We start from the raw sequence: 20,379 nt of genomic DNA on the forward strand, positions 1-20,379 counted from the left end.
AGGTGTGGAATGACACATAGGGATTGGGAGGTAAGGAGATGATAGGGGAGGAATAGAGGCCTACTAAATAAACGTCCACATGGCTGCACCCTGCACCACAGCACCATGGTCTTATCTCGGCATTCCACTGATGCAGCCAGATCAGCAGAGCATCAGCCAAGCCGCTGCAGCTGGAGTGGCCAGCAGTGACCTCTGACCTCTGGTAAAGGGGATAAAGTGGTAGGAATGTGCTGGTACACAGCCCTTTTATTTGAGGAAGTACAATGAGAGTATTTGCACCAAAGCAGGACAGAAGTTGAAGTTTATTAGTAAAGAGAATTCGCGGAAAAAAAAAAAAAAAACTAAAAAGTGGAACATTTATATCACTAAAGATTAGCTCTGAGCAATGGGAGCTATGAATAGCACAGAGGAGTTTAACTTTGTAGGCGCTGACCTTGACAAGACCTGGCAGTGTTTTTGACTTTTTTTTTTTGGTGCAATGAAACTTGCATGACCTACCTTGTCCATGTTTGGTTTGATGCAGCGTACAAAAAAGGGGTTGGAGGCACTTAGTGTGGCCATCAGGGAATGGAGAGAGTCCTGAAACACATCAGCAACAAGAGGATTAGGATCAAGACAGCAGAGAAGCAACATATTCAGTCCAAATATAATCCTTTATGTCTATTTATAGAGTGAGAATCATGAAACAATACAGTATGAAGGATAGCTGCTTAAGAATCAAGAAAATGGAACCTTATTTTAAAAATAAATCATAAAACCAGGTGACTTCTGTTAAAACAGGTTGAAATTGTCTCACCGCAATGGCAGATTTGTTTTAAGAAAATAAGACATTTAGGACTCAATAAAACACAAATTACTTTTGCAGTGTTTGCACTATGCAAAATTTTAATCTACAAAGTTGGAGTAAATGTACAATATCTCTAGTATAACAAAGCAGAAAGGAAAAATACCCAACTAAAAGCACCTCAAAATTATACTTAAGTACAATACTTAAGTGTGTATAAGTGTGTATATGTATTGTTGACAAAATCTATCAAAAAGTACAGATTAAAAGTAATTTCTTTTTTCCATCTCAAACTCAGTCCATATTAACCATGACAAACACACAAACCCACACTCCGAGGACCCTTGAACCTCACAGGCTATGTCAGCCTCGCTCTCTTTGCTGCCTCAGACAGTCTGTCTCCAGCGAGGCCGGGCCTGGCAGAACTGAGCGTGATTGGCCCCTGGTTGGCCCCTTTTTGCCCAGGCATCAACCCTAATCCCCTGGCTTTAGGAACTGTAGACCAGGGCAGGCTGCCAAATCCTCCCCTGCTCCTTCTCTCCACACTACAGTTAGGACATGCTAAGATAAGCCCTCCACTGCACCCCCTCCACCGCCACATATTTCATACATCCCATCACCCATCATTCTTTGCAGATCAAACACACTGGCAGCATTCTCCTTCCCCTTCTGTCTCTCCAAGATTTCTATCCACCTTTTTCGTCTGTGCCCCCGCGCTCACACTCATCATGCCAAGATAGACAGACAAAAGTTAAGGGTTTAAGTGATCCTTATATGCAGTGGCACATGGGAGACAATTAACTTGTTGTCTGTGTGATGACACAATCATACAATCATGCTCTGAACTGGGAGTGACGGTTCGATCATAGAAGCTTCGGTCTCACCCTGAACTGAGAGCTGACGGTGGGCTTGCGTCGGGCCGTGCCCATCTTTAGGGTCTCATCTCCATTTCTGCTACCGACACGCTCAAAGAGGTCATAGATGAAGTCAAGCCTGCAGACACACGGTGCAGTACAGGGAATGTGATTGTAAAAACGTTTATATAAACTGAATCATACATGTGTGTGTACGTTCAGCATGCAAGAGAACAAGAGGGTGATATGCTCACCTGCTGTCTTTAAGAATAAACAAGATGTCGTCTCTGAAGGTGTCTCTGTTCTTCTCCAGTATCCCACGCACATCATACAGCACCTAAAACAGAGGTGAAAACATAAAAATGTGTAAGAACAGAAGGTGTTTACATTTAAGATATTGTAAAATAAAACAATATTTTGTTGCAGTTACAGCAGTAAAAGAAGAAAAAGTAAAAAAAAACAAACACAGGAAACAAAGAGCTATTTAAAATAATAAATACAACATAATAGTATACAATTAGTATAACATAATATATATAAGCAGAGGTAATGATTTTGCAATTTGCTTCATGGTGATTTGCTGAATTATCCAAAGATAATCCAAATATATCAAATATTCTAATATTCTATAATAAGCAACATATCCAGTCATAAAAGTCAATGGCTATTATATCCTTAGAGCTGAATATGTTATGAAGACATACAAAATAATACGCGGTAACACTTATTTACTGTCGAGTTTTGGTTGTTGGTAAATTCACGATTCACAACCACAGAGATATTTGCAATTGTAATGTTAAGGGAGCTATGGTTACATGTGTGCACGTAAGAACTGCAATTGGTTGCATTTGTTAGCAGAGTATTATTTTTTTTAATTGCTCTCAGAAGTGCAGATGATTCAAACTTTTAAATAAAACTATTTGAATGCAAAGGTGTCATTATAGACCCCTAATTCAAATGCTTAGAGGATTATTGCCAATCCAGCACAGATTGAACACAAGAATGGAAATAAAGCTTAATCACTTCTGGAGGCTCATTATCTAGACTGGGTGATTGATGTGTTTAGATGAGAACATTCTCTCATTCACACTCACATACACACACACACAAACAAAGTATGACATGAGTGGGTAGTGTAAATGCTCGTTTTGAGTAGTTGGTGCGACCAAAGAGCGAGGGGGATGGGCCAGCAGAGTGCCTCTGTGTTAATGCAGTCACCTGTTGAGTTCTGTTCAGCCATCATCTTAGCAACACGGCATTCCTTTGCCGCCCTTACCCACATGTAATGCACTCTGAGTTTGGGTTTGAGTGCGTTTGCTCGTTTTGTATGAAAATAAATGCATATAAAGTATTTAATGCAAGAAAATGCATAGAAATATTAAAATACAATAGATCAGGGAGGAGAGAGAGAGTGGATAGGGCAGGGTGTATGCGTTTGTGTGTGTGTGTGTGTGTGTGTGTGTGTGTGTGTGTGTGTGTTTGTACTATAATCTAATAACAAACCCCATTCCCCATTCCCAAGCCTTGAGGCTCATGGGGAGCCATGAGATCCAAACTTGACGAAACATGTATTTATAAATCACAGACACACTAATTACACTCCATTCCTCTCACATTGGAAGAATAGGCTCGTACAAAAGGCTCTCTGTGTCAGTCAGTTTCAGGTTCAATTAAGTAGCATGGTCAGTTTGCACGCACAGGTGCACTAATCATGGAAATGCTGAATCCACAAAAATAAAACAGTTCAACTGCATTGCTGTTTTTGAAAAGTTGCTTCTTCTGCATTATCACTTTTGACATATAAATGTTTACATTAAATTTACAAGGTGAGGTGAGGTTTTTTTCCAAGTTCACGTCAGACAACGAGAGACTTAATTTAAATTGACTGAAATACCCCGGCACCACACGGATAATCAAATCTATGGGAGGATGCTACTATTTCCCCCGCTAAACTCACAGCACTGTTTCAGATAACAGAAGGAGCTTTCAGAGAGTCGGCTGAACTCTCCAGAGAGACACACTGGGGAGGGAGAGAGAGAGAGAGAGAGAGAGAGAGAGAGAGAGAGAGAGAGAGAGACAGAGAATGACAACTGGTTGGCCTGCCTGTCCTCTCTGGACCAAGTCATTACCATAGACATCCATGCCAGGCTTGTGACTGAGCTGCCACACTCACACTGAGGAGACCTTGTCCGAGGCAGGCTTCATAAGGCCATTCTTTATCAAGGCAAATCTTTCTACTCCCCCCCCCCACCACACACACACACACACACACACACACACACACACACACACACACACACACACACACACACACACACACACCCTGCCCTATCCACTCTCTCTCTCCTCCCTGATCTATTTTGCCTTGCTTTACACTTCCGTCAGGAGTAGTATCTGCTCATCATGTAAGCAAAGGAAGGAGAGGATGACGATGAAGCAGTTTCTCCTGACTCAGGGAAAAAGACAGTGGAGAAGGCGTGCAGCATCAACATCCTGTAGCTGATTTTTGGCAGAGATGACCCGCTGCCCATCCAACAACTACCTCACTTCCCCAACTTACTCATTCAGGAAGCTGGTTTTGCTCTGTATCTATGTGTGTCAACTGTTATTAATTACCTCTCCAGCATAGTGCTTGATGCCAAACTGGTGGTCGGCCACTCTGGGCTTCACATAGTATGGGTTTGTCTGAGGAGAAAGGACAAAGAGACCACTGACTTTTAGAAATGACATTCATGTCTACCTAATCAGTTATTATCAAATTAAGCAGAGTGCATAGTACATTGAGAACTCCAGAGGGCAGCTGAGAGGCCAATAACACACTGAGGGCTGCAACTTATGACTATTGTCATTATCAAATAACCTGTTCACTACGTTTTCTTAAATGAACTGATGAATCTTAGTCTAAACAAACTTTGTCTAAACAATGTCAGAAAAAAGTGAAAAATGACAGTAAAGAGTGACATGACACTGTCATGAACACATGACACTGTCATGACACATGAACCCTAACTGTAACTCTAACCCTAACCATAACTTGTCATGACAAAAACCGAATGACACTTAATGAGAGAAGCGTTATGTCATAAACGTTAATGACTTGTTTATGTTTATGACACGTTCATGACAGTGTCATGTCACTCTTATGTAGCTACCTTCAAGTAAAGTTTCAAGAACTCAAGTTGATATATTTTTGTTTGTTTGATTGTTTCAAAGCTTTCCAAAGATGATACCAAGAACTTATTTGTGTCATAAATATGGAGACACTTTGTTTTAATAACCTGAACTGTCTGCTAGGCACCTTTACTGCACCACCTTGAGACAAGAGACATGTGGGTTGACTTATTGCATTTTGACACCTGCCTCATACTATATTTAGTTTATACTTCGGTTTGGTGAGGTTGCTTTGTTGCTTTGGTGTTACATTTGTATTGAGTGTGTTTCTGTGTCTGTTAATTTAACTAAATATAAAAAACAATTCAAATACATTCATTAATTTACAACAGAAAAAACAACAAATCCTTACATCTAAGAAGGTGAAAATTTTGGCATTCAAATTGTTGTTGATTAATTTTCTTTCAATTAAACTAATGAAGTAATCAACTAATGATGTCAGCAGTAAACATGCCGCCTGCATGAAGTGACACTCTCCAACTTTTTCGACCATGACCCTAAAACTCACCATGTGCTTCAGACACCTGAGGGAGAGATCAGACAGTTCTTAGGTCTCACTTTGTAACTTTTCTTTTCTTTTTTTCCCGTCAGCCATGCGTCAGCCATTCTTTTCTCCTGCACACAATGTTTCTCAGTCCCAGAAAATGGCTGATCACATTTCAGCATTGTTTTGTTAGCATTTGAGAGCGCTCTGGGGTGCAACAGGCAAGGCAACAGACGATTAATGGGCCAGGAGAGAGGTCTAACTCTTTGGGGCTGTCTGGGCTGGAGGGTGGTGAAGGCATTTCTCCAGAGGAGCTTTGGTAGAGGGATATGGATCATTTTTATGTATTTGTGAGTGTCTCCCTGGGATGTGTAAAACATATATGTAAGTTTTCATGTGTACGTGTGGACTCACTGCGTGTCGGCTGTGCAGTTTCTCCAGGAGGGTGTAGTCCGTGCCTTTGGGGAATCGACTCTCCTCATTGATAAGAGCCAACATGCCCAGTTTCTAAAGGGGATACAGACAAGAGGAGCAGAGAGGGTGAAACACACCGCAGTCATGATGAAACTAGTTTCATAATCCCATTGGGGCACATCTGGCAGCTTTTAATATACTGTAGCAATGTGTCCAGGAAACAGCATAAGAATTCATTCTTTCTTATTTACAGTTCACTGAACAGGCATGGTGTTTGGCAGCAACACCTAACTTCACAGATACACACAGTCACACTAATACAGCAGAAATCATCTTATAAATGGGCCAACAAGCCAAATAACAAGTATAAGTAGGGATAAAATGGTTGTAGTGTAGTCTTTTTGCTTCCCCTAAACTTTTGACCCAGAAAGCTTTCAGACACGAGCCCACCTCTGTAGAAGCTCAGTTTTAACCATCATTATAACTATGGTGATAAAATAAAACAAATTGTCTTAATGCCACCCTTCAACCGTACCTTAAGTTGCTGACTGGTGTACATTACTGTGGACACACAACATGCAAAATGAGACTTTATAATGATAGAGTAGGAGATGGAGGTCAATGTAAGCATAGTGTGGCGTCTGGGTCAGCACGCTCTGGCTGGCGGTTAGTGGTCGATCCCAGTGGTGACTGTGCTCTCTCAGGGTTACCTTTTCTATGAGATCCAGACACTCTGCGTTATCCATCCAGTCTATGGCCTCCCACTGGATCCCCTCCCTGTGTGGAGACACACACACACACACACACACACACACACACACACACACACACACACACACACACACACACACACAATATGTACATAAATATAAACAACTAGGAAGACACAATGACTGTATTGTCTAGCATGTGCATGTGATGAAATGAGCCATGTCCAAAGCTGCTGGCCCATCATACAAGAAAACAACTGTCTGGGGGAGAAACTGAGCCGATCCCAAACCTCTGGCAGTTTGCCTGTATTGCCTTGAGGAGGCCCAACCCCCATCCCCAGCCCTATCTGTCTGTGTCTGACAGTCTCCAGCACATAAAGTCTTGTTTTGTTTTCAATGTATCCACCAGCATACAAGGGCAATTTCAAGAAACAGATGTCTCTTAATTGTTTAGATATGTTAAACATCTTTACCTGTTGTACTCCAGTTGTTCCAGCGAGAAGATGTGCTTGTTGAAATACTCCTGGAGTTTCTCGTTGGCATAGTTGATGTTAAACTGTTCAAACCTGTTCACCTACAGGATGGAAGAGCAAGATTTCAAAGCCAGTTCAGTAGCTTAAAGATCCCATTCACACTCAAAATCTTAAAAACAAAAATCTACTCCATCTCCCTCATTAAAAAATCCAGAATCTATGAGCATGCTAATGCGTTTTTCCTTTAAAGGTTTAACTACTAGACAAGATGTCTCCTACTTCACTGCAAAGTCCATTCTCACTGAAGTTGCATAATTTGGACTATCATTCTGATGTCACCACATCCTGCTGGTATACAGCTAACTCATTTCACTAAAATATTTTTTTCAAAATGATGATTTTAAAGCCCCTGAAAACTTGGTTTCAAATGCAATATATTTAGTAGTTCAACCCGCCAGATTTGATTGACAGTAACTAAACAATCCACCAACTATGATCAGATTCTGATTAAAAACAAAAACATTGCCTTAATCTTTTATCAAAGTAGAAAAAGGTAGCATACTATCAAAGTATTTAATGCCTATGCAGCTTCATATTTTATCAAAATATTCGATTGACATGTTTGTAAATCTGGTGCACAAAAGTATGCAACTTTTTTATTTTTTTTATAATTTTTTTATTTTTTTACAAATGAGCCAGCCCACTTCATAACCAGCAGGAAGAGCACAGGAACAAGAAAATCTTCAAATCTCTCATGTGAAAAAACTAAAACTATTGACAGGACATTTTGTGTTGTAGGACCCAATTTCTCATAGTTAGAAGCTGATTGAGAAGAAGTATTTTGCTCAATAAAGCTTAAATTAGACGAGTAAACTTTCACCTCAAAGTTCTCAAAGCCGAAGATGTCCAAGATGCCGATGGACTTGAAGTTGTCTTTGCCTTTGATCTTCTGGTTGATCCTCATTATGATCCAGGAGAAACACTGAGAATAAAGTGCCATGGCAACTGAGTCCCGCGAGTCCACAGCCTGCAAATCATGACACAGAGAGGCAAAGGTTACCATGGATACCAAGGAAGGAATAAATAGAGGAAACGTTGCAGGCTGTATTTTAAACACAACATACAGTATATCACCATATGCATTACATCAATTCTATCAGATGGTGGTTGAAGCTGTTAAAAACAATGACATGTTTGATTGTGATGGGCTGTGTGAGGCCTCAGCGGTGTGTCTATAAAACAAATAGTGGTTTGGAGAAGCGTCTGTCGGTTAAGATGATGTCTGTTTTCACAATAGACATATCTTAAGAGTGACGCACTGCAGGCAGTATTTGTCATTCCATTTCAAAAACCCAGTGAAAACAAAGACAAATGTAAACATGCTTTTGTAGATGATTGCCTCTATTTTTACTATCTTTTTTTTTTTCTAACGAAATGACACGAACGCTGTCATAACTTTCTTCTCACAAGCTCCAGCAAAAGAGAGTAAGTTGACATTGAGTTATAATTGTTTCAAACTATCATAATCGTAGACTCTGTTGTAATTTGTGACAAACTCCACTAATTTAGCTATCCACCCAAGTCTTTAACTATTTCACCGTTTGACCTGATTTTCTCCAGCTGCCGTGAAGTCGGACTTTCAGCCAGACACCATCCGTGTGCTCTTGAGCTTGCCAGCTACACTTCCTCAACAGGCATTGTGCTTGAATTGAAAACAAAACAAGAGTGTGGCGGTGTGTACTGTATTTGGGACAACAATGCTCCTGGGCTTTTGAGTAATTCATCATGCCCTGTCACCTCTTGCAACTAGCGGGTGTGAACAGAGTGCTGGTGGCTCCAGGATCTCCGTCACAGGGGAGAGAAGAATGGCTATTTGTCCAGGATGGTGGGGTGGGGGGGCTAGTGAAGGCAGTCGTGGGGTGGGTGACCCCTGGCCGCTGTGAGAAGAAGCCATTCGTACCGACTCCAGGACTGGAATAATGAAGTCTATTAAGACACAAGCTGCTTCAAAGACCAGGCAGAACAAGCAGCAGCAGGGTGACAGCACGAGGTCTTTGTCTAGTGATGAAAAGCTTTCTTGTGACTTTCGTGTCTCTGTGATAATAGCAAAGGTCCATTCTGCATATTCGCTGATATTTATGCGTATGAGTGGGCCGAAGGCTTGAGCTCAGCCAAAAAGGATTGTGTCATGAATCAGAACGTTCTTGTGGCGTATGGGGAAAAGGATAACACACGCAGATACAGAAATGTGAAATATTCACATTAATTAGAGACCAGAGCATAAATTTGAACAAGACAGAATTATTACACCATGTCTTGGTGCCTGGCTGCGCTGCCTCCAGAGGAGAAGACTCTCACTTCACCCTCAGTCATTGGCTCTATTGTGCTTTTGACTCAGATCACTATCACGATGGCTTTATTGTGCCAGGAATCTGGCAGACAAAAAGCAGGAAATGGCTGGGAGTCACGCAAGGGATCTGGAGAGGCATGTGGGGGAGCGCGGCAGAGAAAGGCTGTGTGTGTCACCAGGGGAGAGAGAGGGGGTGAGGACAGTGGGCAACAAACAGGCATCTATACTGAATATTTCAGTGTCTTTAATTCAAGAAAAAAAAGACAGTGTACTGTAGACGTCTGAACAATCCCTGAAATCTGGGATATAACAGAGCTGTGTTAGCTGTGTGATTCCTGTAATGAGAATTTGGGTTGGATGTGTTGTTACCTGCTCCACAGTGAGTGGTGAGCAGATCTCTTCTCCTCTGAGGATCATGGAGCGTTGGGTCAACACCTCTGACAGCTGGAAGGAGTCCAGGCCGAGCAGCTCGCTGACATTACTGACAACTGAAACACACATATACACAAATGTATTACATGTAGTGTATGTATAACGTTCAGGTGTCTCCTATTGATGACCAACAACAGACGTGACATATAGACTGTGATCCTATACAGTCTACAGGGAGCTCTTCTTTGCTGGCTGGGTTGTGCTGTCACTGTAGTTTATTGGTTCTTTGGAAAAGAGGTCAGACACAGTGAACAAAGGAGCCTTAAGCTCATGTTACAGCCTGTTCAGAGCTCTGTCTGATAGTGCAATGTCAATCAAACTCAGGGGTATGACGAGTATAACAGAGTGGTCCAACATCAGTGGTGAGCTAATGATCTGCTTTAGAAAATGGAGGTTTTCTACAATAAATTCCAGCAGAAACAATTGGTTAATTTTACTGGACCTTGCTTTTCCGCTTGAATCCAAATGTTCCCTGTTTTTCCCTTAAATAGCATTAAAGATGAAATATGTTTCCACTGTTTGATAAACATCATATATATTTTGTATTGAGCACTTCAAACTCTTGTTTGCAACATTTTCTCATACAAACATTTCCATAACGTTGCCGTTATGTTCAGCTCATGAGGTTAAAAAGGTTGGTTGTTTGAGAGCTTGTTTGGTAAGCACCGTGCCCTCATGATAAAAAAAAAGTGGTTTTCCAAGGGAATGAGTAATTTCCGAGACACTGTCATTTATCTGTAATTTTCTAATCCTTTTCTAATGACCTCTCTTAATTCCTTCTCTTACCGCCTTTGGAAGTGATCTGAGCTCCACCAGCGGTCATGAATTCAATGTTGCCCATCTGGAGGACAGCAGACAGCAACTTGAACACGTCTCTGATCTCCTCCTCAGTGAACTCCATCACTTTCAGGGCCTCCTGCAACGCAACACAGACAAAGTCAGACAACATTTCACTAGAAACACACACTAGACTCATACTTCAATATGTGACAGCAGTTAAACCTAATTTTATTTATCCTTGAAGCTATAAAACACTTATATGAACATAATTCAAAATGTGCCTCCTAAGCCAACATGACACAATTAAATAACATGTTTCCCCCAGGCTCATGTTCTCTAGAAGACAAGAGTCTGTCTGGTAAGGTGGTATTAAACTCATGATAAAGGCTCATGGCGCCCTCTGGGGGTAAAGCAAACCACTTACACTAACAGGATTTTTCTCTCATCTTGTTCTTACCATCACACTGTCAAAGAGCTGTTTGTCATCCAAACTGATGTCCTGCACACAGCCTGACTGACTGAGGTAGTGATACAACTCAGGACACTCAGACAGGAGATACATGTCTGCAACAAAGATATATAGAGTCACGTATTTTAATATCAGCAAAAAAACATATATCACTACATAATCATTTTAAGTATTCTGTTGCTGTTGGGAAAACAAATCAAGAAATGTTAGCTATTAGCTCCTGTTTGTTCAAATTCTGGATTAGCTTTTCATTATATTTTCTATGTATTTGATTGATTTTCCACACAAATCCTCAGATTGGCTGCCTACCGTTAAATTATTTAGCATTTCCTTTAGAGTTGCCTGAATTAGACATCTTTATTATTCTGATATATTAGACATTCAGTCACATGCTATCCCTAATTAGTTGCAGAGTAACAAGTGTTGAAAACTTGGTGTATTCTTTTAAACGAACCTCTGTGGTCTTTGTCTGCCCCTGCTAACAGAGCGTAGAAGATGTGGTAGTTTCTCTCTCCAGGATTCTGTCGAACCACACGGTTCTTGGAGAGAGAAGATGGTTAGAAGAACATGTTAAAAGTATTTCCTGAGTGAATTGATTTTGCTGATGACTACTTCATCAGATAATCAACTTTCTGATCCCAGTCGCTGCTACTGAATGTTTCAACACAACACAAACTTACCTTTTCCAGCAAATCTGATGATTGAAAGTCAAAGAAAACAATGAAAACTTACAGTGAATAATCCTTCTGAAACAGACACGTGTGAACATGTGATTTCTCTACGGTATATCTAAAGTAAATCATTGAAGGATACAGTCGATGATGCAGCCTCCCTGAATGTTTCCGTTCTGGGAAAAGTGTAGCTGGATAAACTTCCCAAAGCGACTGGAGTTATTGTTGTACACAGTCTTAGCATTCCCGAAGGCTTCCATGATGGGACTGCAGACAGAGGGAAGTCAAATCAAATTATCTACTAAGAAATCCTTTTTTGCATATCCCATGTCTGTCTGTCTGTCCATCACTGTGTGCAGATTGTGTGCAGCCTGGGCAAAAGCATGCACTTTGTCATGAATTCTGACCTATATGCTGGGTCAGTGACTAAACCGTTTCAGATATTTGAAATGAATTTAGTATATTGATCAGTAGTGGCGGTCGCCACAAAGAGCCACTAACCAAATAAACACTTAATTGTTCATTCCCATAAATATAAAAGATGAGCTTTCAACAAAATATATATCAAAGCACCAACAATGTATGATTCATGAGTCACATAATACAAAATAATACAAATAATAACAAAGAAAATATGGTTATCGCTCTTACACTTTTCAAACGTAAAGGGGACAAGAAAGCAGGTGTTGGTTCTTGAATGAGGTCGGGGTTCAAACAGTACCTGCTCTGGACGAGAGCCTGCTCCACCCTGGTGGTCCTCTCTGACAGAGGAGTGCCTGCTGAGTTTTGACTCATCACTGAGAGAAACTTCAGCAGCAGCTTGGTGCTCTCGGTCTTCCCGGCACCACTCTCCCCACTGACGACACAAAAACAAAGAGAGAAGTAGAAGTAGATACATGATGGATATATCAAACCTGTTCGACTTATTTCTAATGTCCACGAGGAGTTTCAAAATGCTATATGTTCCGTTTTTTCAGAGCCAGAACTGTCTAGTATGTATTAGTTTCATCCTGCCTCCAATACTTTTGAAATAATGGGAGTATTAGTTTTTTAAATGATGATCTTCACCTGATGAGAACACACTGGCTGTCGTGTCTCTTCCACAGGCAGCGGTAACACTCATTGGCCACGGCAAAGATATGAGGAGGCAGCTCCCCCATCTGGTGTTTGCTGTACAGATCGACTGCAGTGCCGCCATACAGGCCCACTATATGCTTATAGGGATTTACTGCTGCCAGGATGGAACCTATGTTGGTCTGAGGGATATGAAAAAGTAGACAAAGGTATGAAAGGGGAAGGAGGAGATGAGAAGAGGAAAAAAACAAGAGGAAGACAGATTATCAGTGAAAGATGACAGAATACACATGGTATGAAAGAAAAATGCTTGGTATTTTATACTAGAATTTGCAACGTTCAGTAGATTCACCCAGTTTCCTGTGACACAGTACTTGTAGCCAGTAATACTCAACTAAACTACTGCACATGGCCTAGTTTGCACTGAGGCTGGTAGTATTTTAGGATCCATTGCTCCTGCTCGGGTAATGCACTTTGGGGAAAAGTGCCTAACAAAAGTGTGTTTGTGGGTCATTTCCACAATGATATTGTTCTGCAAAGCATTGCAGACCCTCCGAGATGAGATTAGGAGATAGGATTTCAAAAAACAGAGTTACCATGTGACTGTGGCTGTGGGCAATGCATATTTTAATAAAGCTCAAGTAGTGTTTCAAGATGACTACAGTGTTCTGTTGAGAAAATAATCTTGGGAGTGAGACAAACAAACATCTGAAATCTTGCATTCTTAGGGGAAAGCAGCTCTGAATACTCTTCAGTGAATTCCAGGAGTTTTGTGCATTTTGTTAAGTCTTATTTAGTATTGTTATATTTACACTGCTCTGTTTGCTTCTGTTAAAGTTATAGTGTTAATTTCCTACAATGCCCTCAGACAAGCCCCAAAAACAGTGTGTAAACTTGTTTGAATCCGCTGTGCAGCTTATACATGCATTGGAAAGCACGATTGAAGTAGTAAATGTAGAGTAATAGCAAGAATGTGAGAGGAAATGTGGGTCATGCTTCTTACTCAAAACACAACACATTTTATTGTTGCGTTGCATTTGCCTTGCAAAAAAGAAATCACACCAAAAACTGACATTTCTGGTTAAGGTTTTTGATGGCTGAGATTTGTTACACTTTGAAATCTCAGTCTAGCTGTGCTGAACATCCCAGTTCCCAGGAAAAATAAAAATAAACCCCCAAACAAGACAATGGACCCACAGCTTCCATGTACATCATGGTGGTAGACGGTAAATGTGCTCACAGATTAAGATAAAGTGTGGTGCCTTACATAGATGTTGTCTTTCTGGTAGCGCAGAAACAGGTTGTGCATGATGGCAGCTTCATGCAGCTCTGCCAGTGTGGACATGTCCTCTACTCCATGGATGCCGCTGGGGAGCATCGGGTACACCGTCTCCCTGTTCAGCTCCGCCTTCTGGAGGTAGATCACCTAGAACACACACACACACACACACACACACACACACACACACACACACACACACACACACACACACACACACACACAAGGTTACCTTCCCCAGTTGTATGTCAGTGCTTAAATTGTCTTTTTGCGTTTGCGGGAGCATGACTCATGTGCATTATTAATTTGAGGGTCACAAATGATATAAAACAGATAAAATACTACAAGACATTTGAGGACTGGGGATCCTGGGTAGCTCACCTGGTAGAGCGCGCACCCATATATAGAGGTTTACTCCTCCTCGACCCACAACCCTTTGCTGCATGTCATTCCCCTACTCTCTCTCCCCCTTCATGTCTTCAGCTGTCCTATACAATTAAAGGCCTAAAATGCCCAAAAAATTATCTAAAAAAAATAAATTTGAGGATTGGAACCAGTTAATTAAATGAATCTACGATTCACTGATTAAGGCTTTCCACCAAGAAGCTGTTTAGCCAGGGTGACAAAGCTACCAAAATCCTGGCGCATCTTATCACTTGAATAATGTAATTAGTAGATGACGGCCTCAACAGCAGCCGCACTCATGAAATATATGACCTGCAGTGTGGTTTCATTCCTGTCAGCCTGGCAAATATCAAAATTGTTGACAACCGACTAATCAACATAATTTCAATCCAACAATACAGTACACTGCTGTCCAGGTGAACTGCATCATATATATTTTTAGTACTACAGAAGCAACGACTTGACGCTTACTTTCACTACCTCCTTTCACAGCTGGCGAATCGCCAGAGGTCTGAACAGCACTGAACAGGTGGGCAGTTAGACAAGTTTACACAGATCTGAATCTGACTCTTCCACTGTGACCATGACACATGCATGCATGAATGAAATGACAGATTGAGTCCCTAATGTGTGCCTATCTGTGCCTGCTGCCAGCCAGTCATACAGTAATGTAGAGAGCCCCCTGTCTAACTTCTCGGACTTCTCTCCTTGATTTGTTCAATTCATTTTTTAGTCTCTGTACAAAAAAATCTCTCACCATGTCACATTCCTGCCAAATGACCAATAAGATGCAGCAGTGGAGTAAATGTGATGATTGGAGATATGCCTGTCTTGACATTCAAGACCCATTTTAGAGTAGAGTAGAGAAGAAGTTTCTTTTTAATGAAAGAGGAAAACAGTCTTATAAACCAACATTGATCAACAGAGACTCTCGCAGACTTTCTGTCTTTCAGAACTCTAATGGAAGAGACATGAGATAAGAGAACAGACAGACTACAACTGTATTGGTCACTTGATGGGAAGCAGTATTTAGATCAATGCTGATGGACAAGGAGCTGTGGTGTCCCAGTGCATTACTGCTGGCTCTTCTGGCATATTCAACTGTTGTCTGTTGAGCAGACACAGTTTTTTTTAAAGACAACTACTGAGTCAACAGAAAAGAAATTGTATTGATATGTACTATGTATGTGTGGATTCCATCTTTTGCATGAACTAATATAAAAGTGTGGAAAAACCTGTCTATATTTGTGAAATAATAAAGTGATTCTGGCCTCTCTACTGTAGATGGCCATTAGAGAATGGGTGTACGCTGAGACGATAGCACAATAACAATGCAGTCATCGGTGGGTTGCTACATTGTTTTTGTGGTATTAAGGTTTCAGAAAGGGTAAGGAAGACCTCAGGGAGAAAAGCAGCATGTGCAGTGATGTCATACATCGAGCAGAAGCTTGCAGATTTACAGCCAGATGTCCCTAAACATTCGGCTTTAACCCCACCCTCTCCTCTCTGGCAAATTGGCCCTGATTCACCAGGCAGGGCCTAAATTACTAATAAATCAAAGAGGCTTTTCACTTGTTTTATATCCTTAATCAGTCTTATCATTTTACATTCAATTACATCACTCACTAAATGTGATTGACATCATTATCAACACCTAAGCTCTGGTGGATCACTGCCTAAAGTGTCGTCATACAAATCCATGTTCTATTTTGTTTGAGAATGAGTGAGAGTAAAAGGAATCAACACATTATTTGACAAACACATCATAAGTGCAACTGCAAAAAAAAACATTATAACTTTGATCTCAACGATTTTAAGTGGATAGAATATCGATTTAAAGCATCTATGAGACTCTGCTCATGATTGTTGATCTTTAAAGCGAGACTATGTTACTATAATCTGTAAGCACATTTACCATGTACCTCCATTACTTACATTACATTACTAAATGTAATGGTAAATATAAAACATAACAGTGCAACACATAGAGAAGAGTCATTTCAAAGAATATCTATCTAAAGTTTGCTAAATTATCAACCATTAGCCACCATAAGCTAGTTGTCATACCGACCAAGAGAGGCTGAGTGTCCTGAATAGACTAAGGGTTAGGCTTTATTGTTTATGAAATTAACTTTTTATTTGCAAGATGAAGAATGGGTTATTTCTTCATTCAAAAAGGTACATAGTATTGCTTTAAAGATAAACAAACATGGACATGTTATTGTAGTGCATTTAATAATACACTATACAGTATATCCTATTATCTGTTATAAATATATCATACAGTATATAAGGAACCTGATTTCAATTATTCATCAATTGATTTAATTGACAAAAATGTGCTGTGAAATGAAAAATATTACCGGCCTCCCAGGTCTGAGTTCAATTTATGCTTACACTGATGGAGAGACATTGAGTACAACACTCAATCAAACAAACCAAAGAAATCTGGGATACATCTTCTGTCTGCGTTAGCATTCTTCACACTCCCAAAATAACAGGTTCAAAGTTACTTTGAGATGGACTGGGAGCAGAATTAAACAGGATAACAAACAACTAGGAGAGGCTACAGGTCTATGTTACACTCTCGATTGCAGTGAGGACCTCAAGTTTCACAGGAGGAAAATAAACCAGTTGGCTTCCAAACACACAATGAGTTGCATACTTGGAAAGCACCCTCACCACTCCAGAAAAATATATAACACAAGAGAGGAATTGCTACTTCATGTATTTTCATGTGTGTGGATTTTTCTGTGCAGACACTCTACAGTATGTGTTTCTGTCGATGTCTCTAGATCAGATGTTTTTACCTTTGGTTTTGATCTTCTTTGGTTGATTTACTGTTCCGATTTTACAGAATTAGCCTCAGGGGACTTTGCCAGAAACATCAGAGATGCTCACATAAAACTAAGTTTCCAGTATCAAAAAAGGTTTCACGTTTCTCTGTTTTTGCCCCACTGTTGTCTTTTATCGTTTGGTTTCATTGTTGGTTTCATTCCTGTGAGATAATTCAATGAGCTCTGTCCTAACAGCCACAGCATTTCTCATCAATATTAATTTAATATGTATTTGTTTCCAAATGATTTACAACATTTATAACAACATCCAGTAAAAATGGCTAAAAGAAAAGTAAGATGGAATATGAGAGCAGATATAGTCTAGATACAGACTACTCCTCTTTACTATTTCCATTTCAATCGTTGGGAGGTGCAATAACGTCCTGTTAGTGTCCATTGTAAGTATTAGACATACTGGAACATTTTTCCCACAGAAGCTGTAGAGCAGTGATGGTCCACATGGCGCTACCAACAAAAGCCTGACTAACCCAACTGTGATGTAACACTGTGTGTCGACTGTTATTGATCTTCAACTTCCAAAAAACAAATCCCAGTTTGGATCAATGAATGTGCTCTGAATTGCTGATCAAAACACACAAAGCAGATATAGTACATTTTGAACACAGATTGGCTCTAAAGGAAAGTTATTATTTCATTTCTGCTCATGGTTTCGATCAGTGAGTGCATGTCTGACAATTATCGCAATGTTTCATGTGGGAATGCAGCCTCATCAATGTTAATGATTTGAGTGGTGTAATGATGACAGCAGATAATTTCGTGCCACTTATAACAACATGTGACTCGTGATTGAATTGGGAATATGTTCACTGTTCAAATCAATCCTCTCCAAACGGGTCCTGGTGTGCTGACACTGGTACACTACGCTGCCGGCTACGAGGCTGGACACAAAGCAGACAAATAAACAACACCAACGTAACTTTTATAACTGTCCTTGAGTCTTGGATTTTGCTAATTAAGCTAATTAAGTGACTTATATTTCTTTTTCTTTGCTTTCTTCCTTCCTTCTCTAATAAAACTGCCAACATCAAAAACCCACAACATAATAATCCATGGAAAAATAATCATGAGATATATAGTATTTAAATTAAGTGACATTAAATATTGCCAGCACTATTAGTATCATAGTAGATCTGAACAAAATTGGTTGATTAAAAACAATCATCAACTATTTTCATAGTTTATCATTTAAGTCATTTTTCATGCAAAAAAATAAACCGTTCTCTGGTTCCAGCTTCTCATTTGTAAGGATTCATCACTCGTATTTGTCTTATGTGATAGTCAACCGAATATCTTTTGGACTGTTGGTCACTAACAGTTAGTTAGGGGCATTTTCTTTTATACTTTGACATTTTATAGACCAAAAAATGTATCCATTAATCAAGAAAATAATCAGCAGATTAATTGATAATGAAAATAAGTTAGTTGCAGCACTACTATTAAGTGAGTTGTGATAAATTATGAAATGTTTATTTTTGCTCATGAATTAAAATGTATCAAACTTAAACAAAATGCAAAGTCTCACTCAAATGATACAGACTAAATAATTGCAACAGTTTTCCTGATGATGACACAATAGCAAAAACCTGAATTTGAAACTTTGTTGCAGCTGTAACTCTCTTTCCTTTTGTTTGCTCCTCGCTGAAACCACACCCTTGCAGCTGCTTTGTTTGACCAGCTCTGCTGAATATTCACATGTAGGCGGCATCAGGCTCTGGAGTCCTGGGGCCTTTTATTGGCAGATATATTCGAGCCTTTAGAAATGACACATGGGCAGATACAATATCACAGACGTGTGGACACAAACACTGTCTTGTTTATCACGGTCTGTTTTTCTCCTCTTTTTTTTTTTTTTTTACTCTGTCTGACTCTCTCTGTCTGTCTTACAGTGAATCCATCTGCTGAGGGGGGATCCCACCCAGACCCCCGAGACATGGAGGGGAGGAAGGAGTTAGGCCTATTAAAGGGGAAAATTGTAAAAAACAAATAATACAGAGAGAGTTTTACATCACATCCTATATCATCCTAAAACCTGGCATATAGCAAACCAAGAACCCAGAAGACATTTGTTTAGCACACACACACACACACACACACACACACACACACACACACACACACAGTTGCTCACAATAATGTTTGTGTGAGCATGTTATTTCTGTGAGCGCACTCGTGAATACACATCACTCACAAAAAGGCTCACATAATGGCTCCATTGACCAATAATCCAGAAAAAAACTGAGGGGCCATCAATGAGCTATTTTAAATCTCAGAGACTGTATAACTGCAGGCCGTGGACAACTGAAATCACTGGTGAGAGACAAATTATTGAGGCAAAGCATCAACCCGAAAAGTAAGAGAAAGACTTGGTTTATTGTGTTAATATCATTTTGTGCACAAGAAAGGACGAGAACATAAGAACTAAAACGAAATCAGGAGAGGTGCTTTTTTATCTTGAGCAATAAACTAAGGTGGTATGCTTCTTTAGCAGAATGACCAAAATAATGAATTAAGGGCTGCAACTAACACTTTATCAATTAATCTGCTAATTACTTTCTCAATTAACCAATTAGAATTTTAGAAAATAGTACAAAAAACATCCATCCCAATTCCCCAAACCCCAATCTGACATCATCAAATTGCTTGATTTTCAGTTTAATATTAAATAAGACAAAGAAAACAAACAAATTCTCAAGATTTGGAAACTGTAACTGCAGAGAATTTCTGGCATTTTTGCTTGAAAAATGATTTAATGATGATTCGATTATCAATAAATGTCTAGTAATTGATTAATCCACAAAATGTATTTTACAAAACGATGTCTGGCCATAATTTTGCTCCGTATGCTTTACAACGGACAAAAAATATGAGCTATAGCAGTATAACATACTGTATGTGTCAAATGTCACCTGGTTGAGCGTGGGCCCCATGTACTACGGCTCGTTCCTTACCGCAGTGGCCCAGGTTCGATTCCGACCCGTGGCCCTTTGCTCCATGTCATCACCCTCTCTCTGACACAGTTCAATCTCAATTTTATTGTTCAGTAAAGTGACGATGACATCACCAGCAGGAGCTATTTGGTTCAGGTGACAGAGCCCCTTCCTGCTTTTCTTTACATGTGCAGCTCACACACTGTTAATCCAGCTGGTGCCATCTGGCCACAAAACACACACA

The 20,379-nt window shown here is 40.0% G+C and overlaps 1 protein-coding gene across 1 annotated transcript in view; it reads right to left on the reverse strand.

Annotated features, from left to right (window-relative positions):
• myo10l3 (myosin X, like 3) overlaps positions 1–20,379 on the reverse strand; it is a 53,564-nt gene that overhangs the window by 16,981 nt on the left and 16,204 nt on the right. Inside the window, exons 3-19 of the mRNA XM_036004283.1 lie at positions 13,934–14,092; positions 12,661–12,848; positions 12,314–12,448; positions 11,735–11,859; positions 11,602–11,615; positions 11,376–11,460; positions 10,910–11,016; positions 10,459–10,588; positions 9,610–9,728; positions 7,771–7,917; positions 6,891–6,991; positions 6,418–6,484; positions 5,708–5,800; positions 4,255–4,323; positions 1,893–1,975; positions 1,669–1,777; positions 499–579 (exon numbers count right to left, since the gene is read on the reverse strand). Coding sequence (XP_035860176.1) covers positions 499–579; positions 1,669–1,777; positions 1,893–1,975; positions 4,255–4,323; positions 5,708–5,800; positions 6,418–6,484; positions 6,891–6,991; positions 7,771–7,917; positions 9,610–9,728; positions 10,459–10,588; positions 10,910–11,016; positions 11,376–11,460; positions 11,602–11,615; positions 11,735–11,859; positions 12,314–12,448; positions 12,661–12,848; positions 13,934–14,092 — 1,812 coding nt within the window. The remainder of the gene's footprint in view (positions 1–498; positions 580–1,668; positions 1,778–1,892; positions 1,976–4,254; positions 4,324–5,707; positions 5,801–6,417; positions 6,485–6,890; positions 6,992–7,770; positions 7,918–9,609; positions 9,729–10,458; positions 10,589–10,909; positions 11,017–11,375; positions 11,461–11,601; positions 11,616–11,734; positions 11,860–12,313; positions 12,449–12,660; positions 12,849–13,933; positions 14,093–20,379) is intronic.

Source organism: Sander lucioperca, chromosome 8 (genome assembly GCF_008315115.2).
Source record: "Sander lucioperca isolate FBNREF2018 chromosome 8, SLUC_FBN_1.2, whole genome shotgun sequence".
Lineage (NCBI taxonomy): Eukaryota > Metazoa > Chordata > Actinopteri > Perciformes > Percidae > Sander > Sander lucioperca.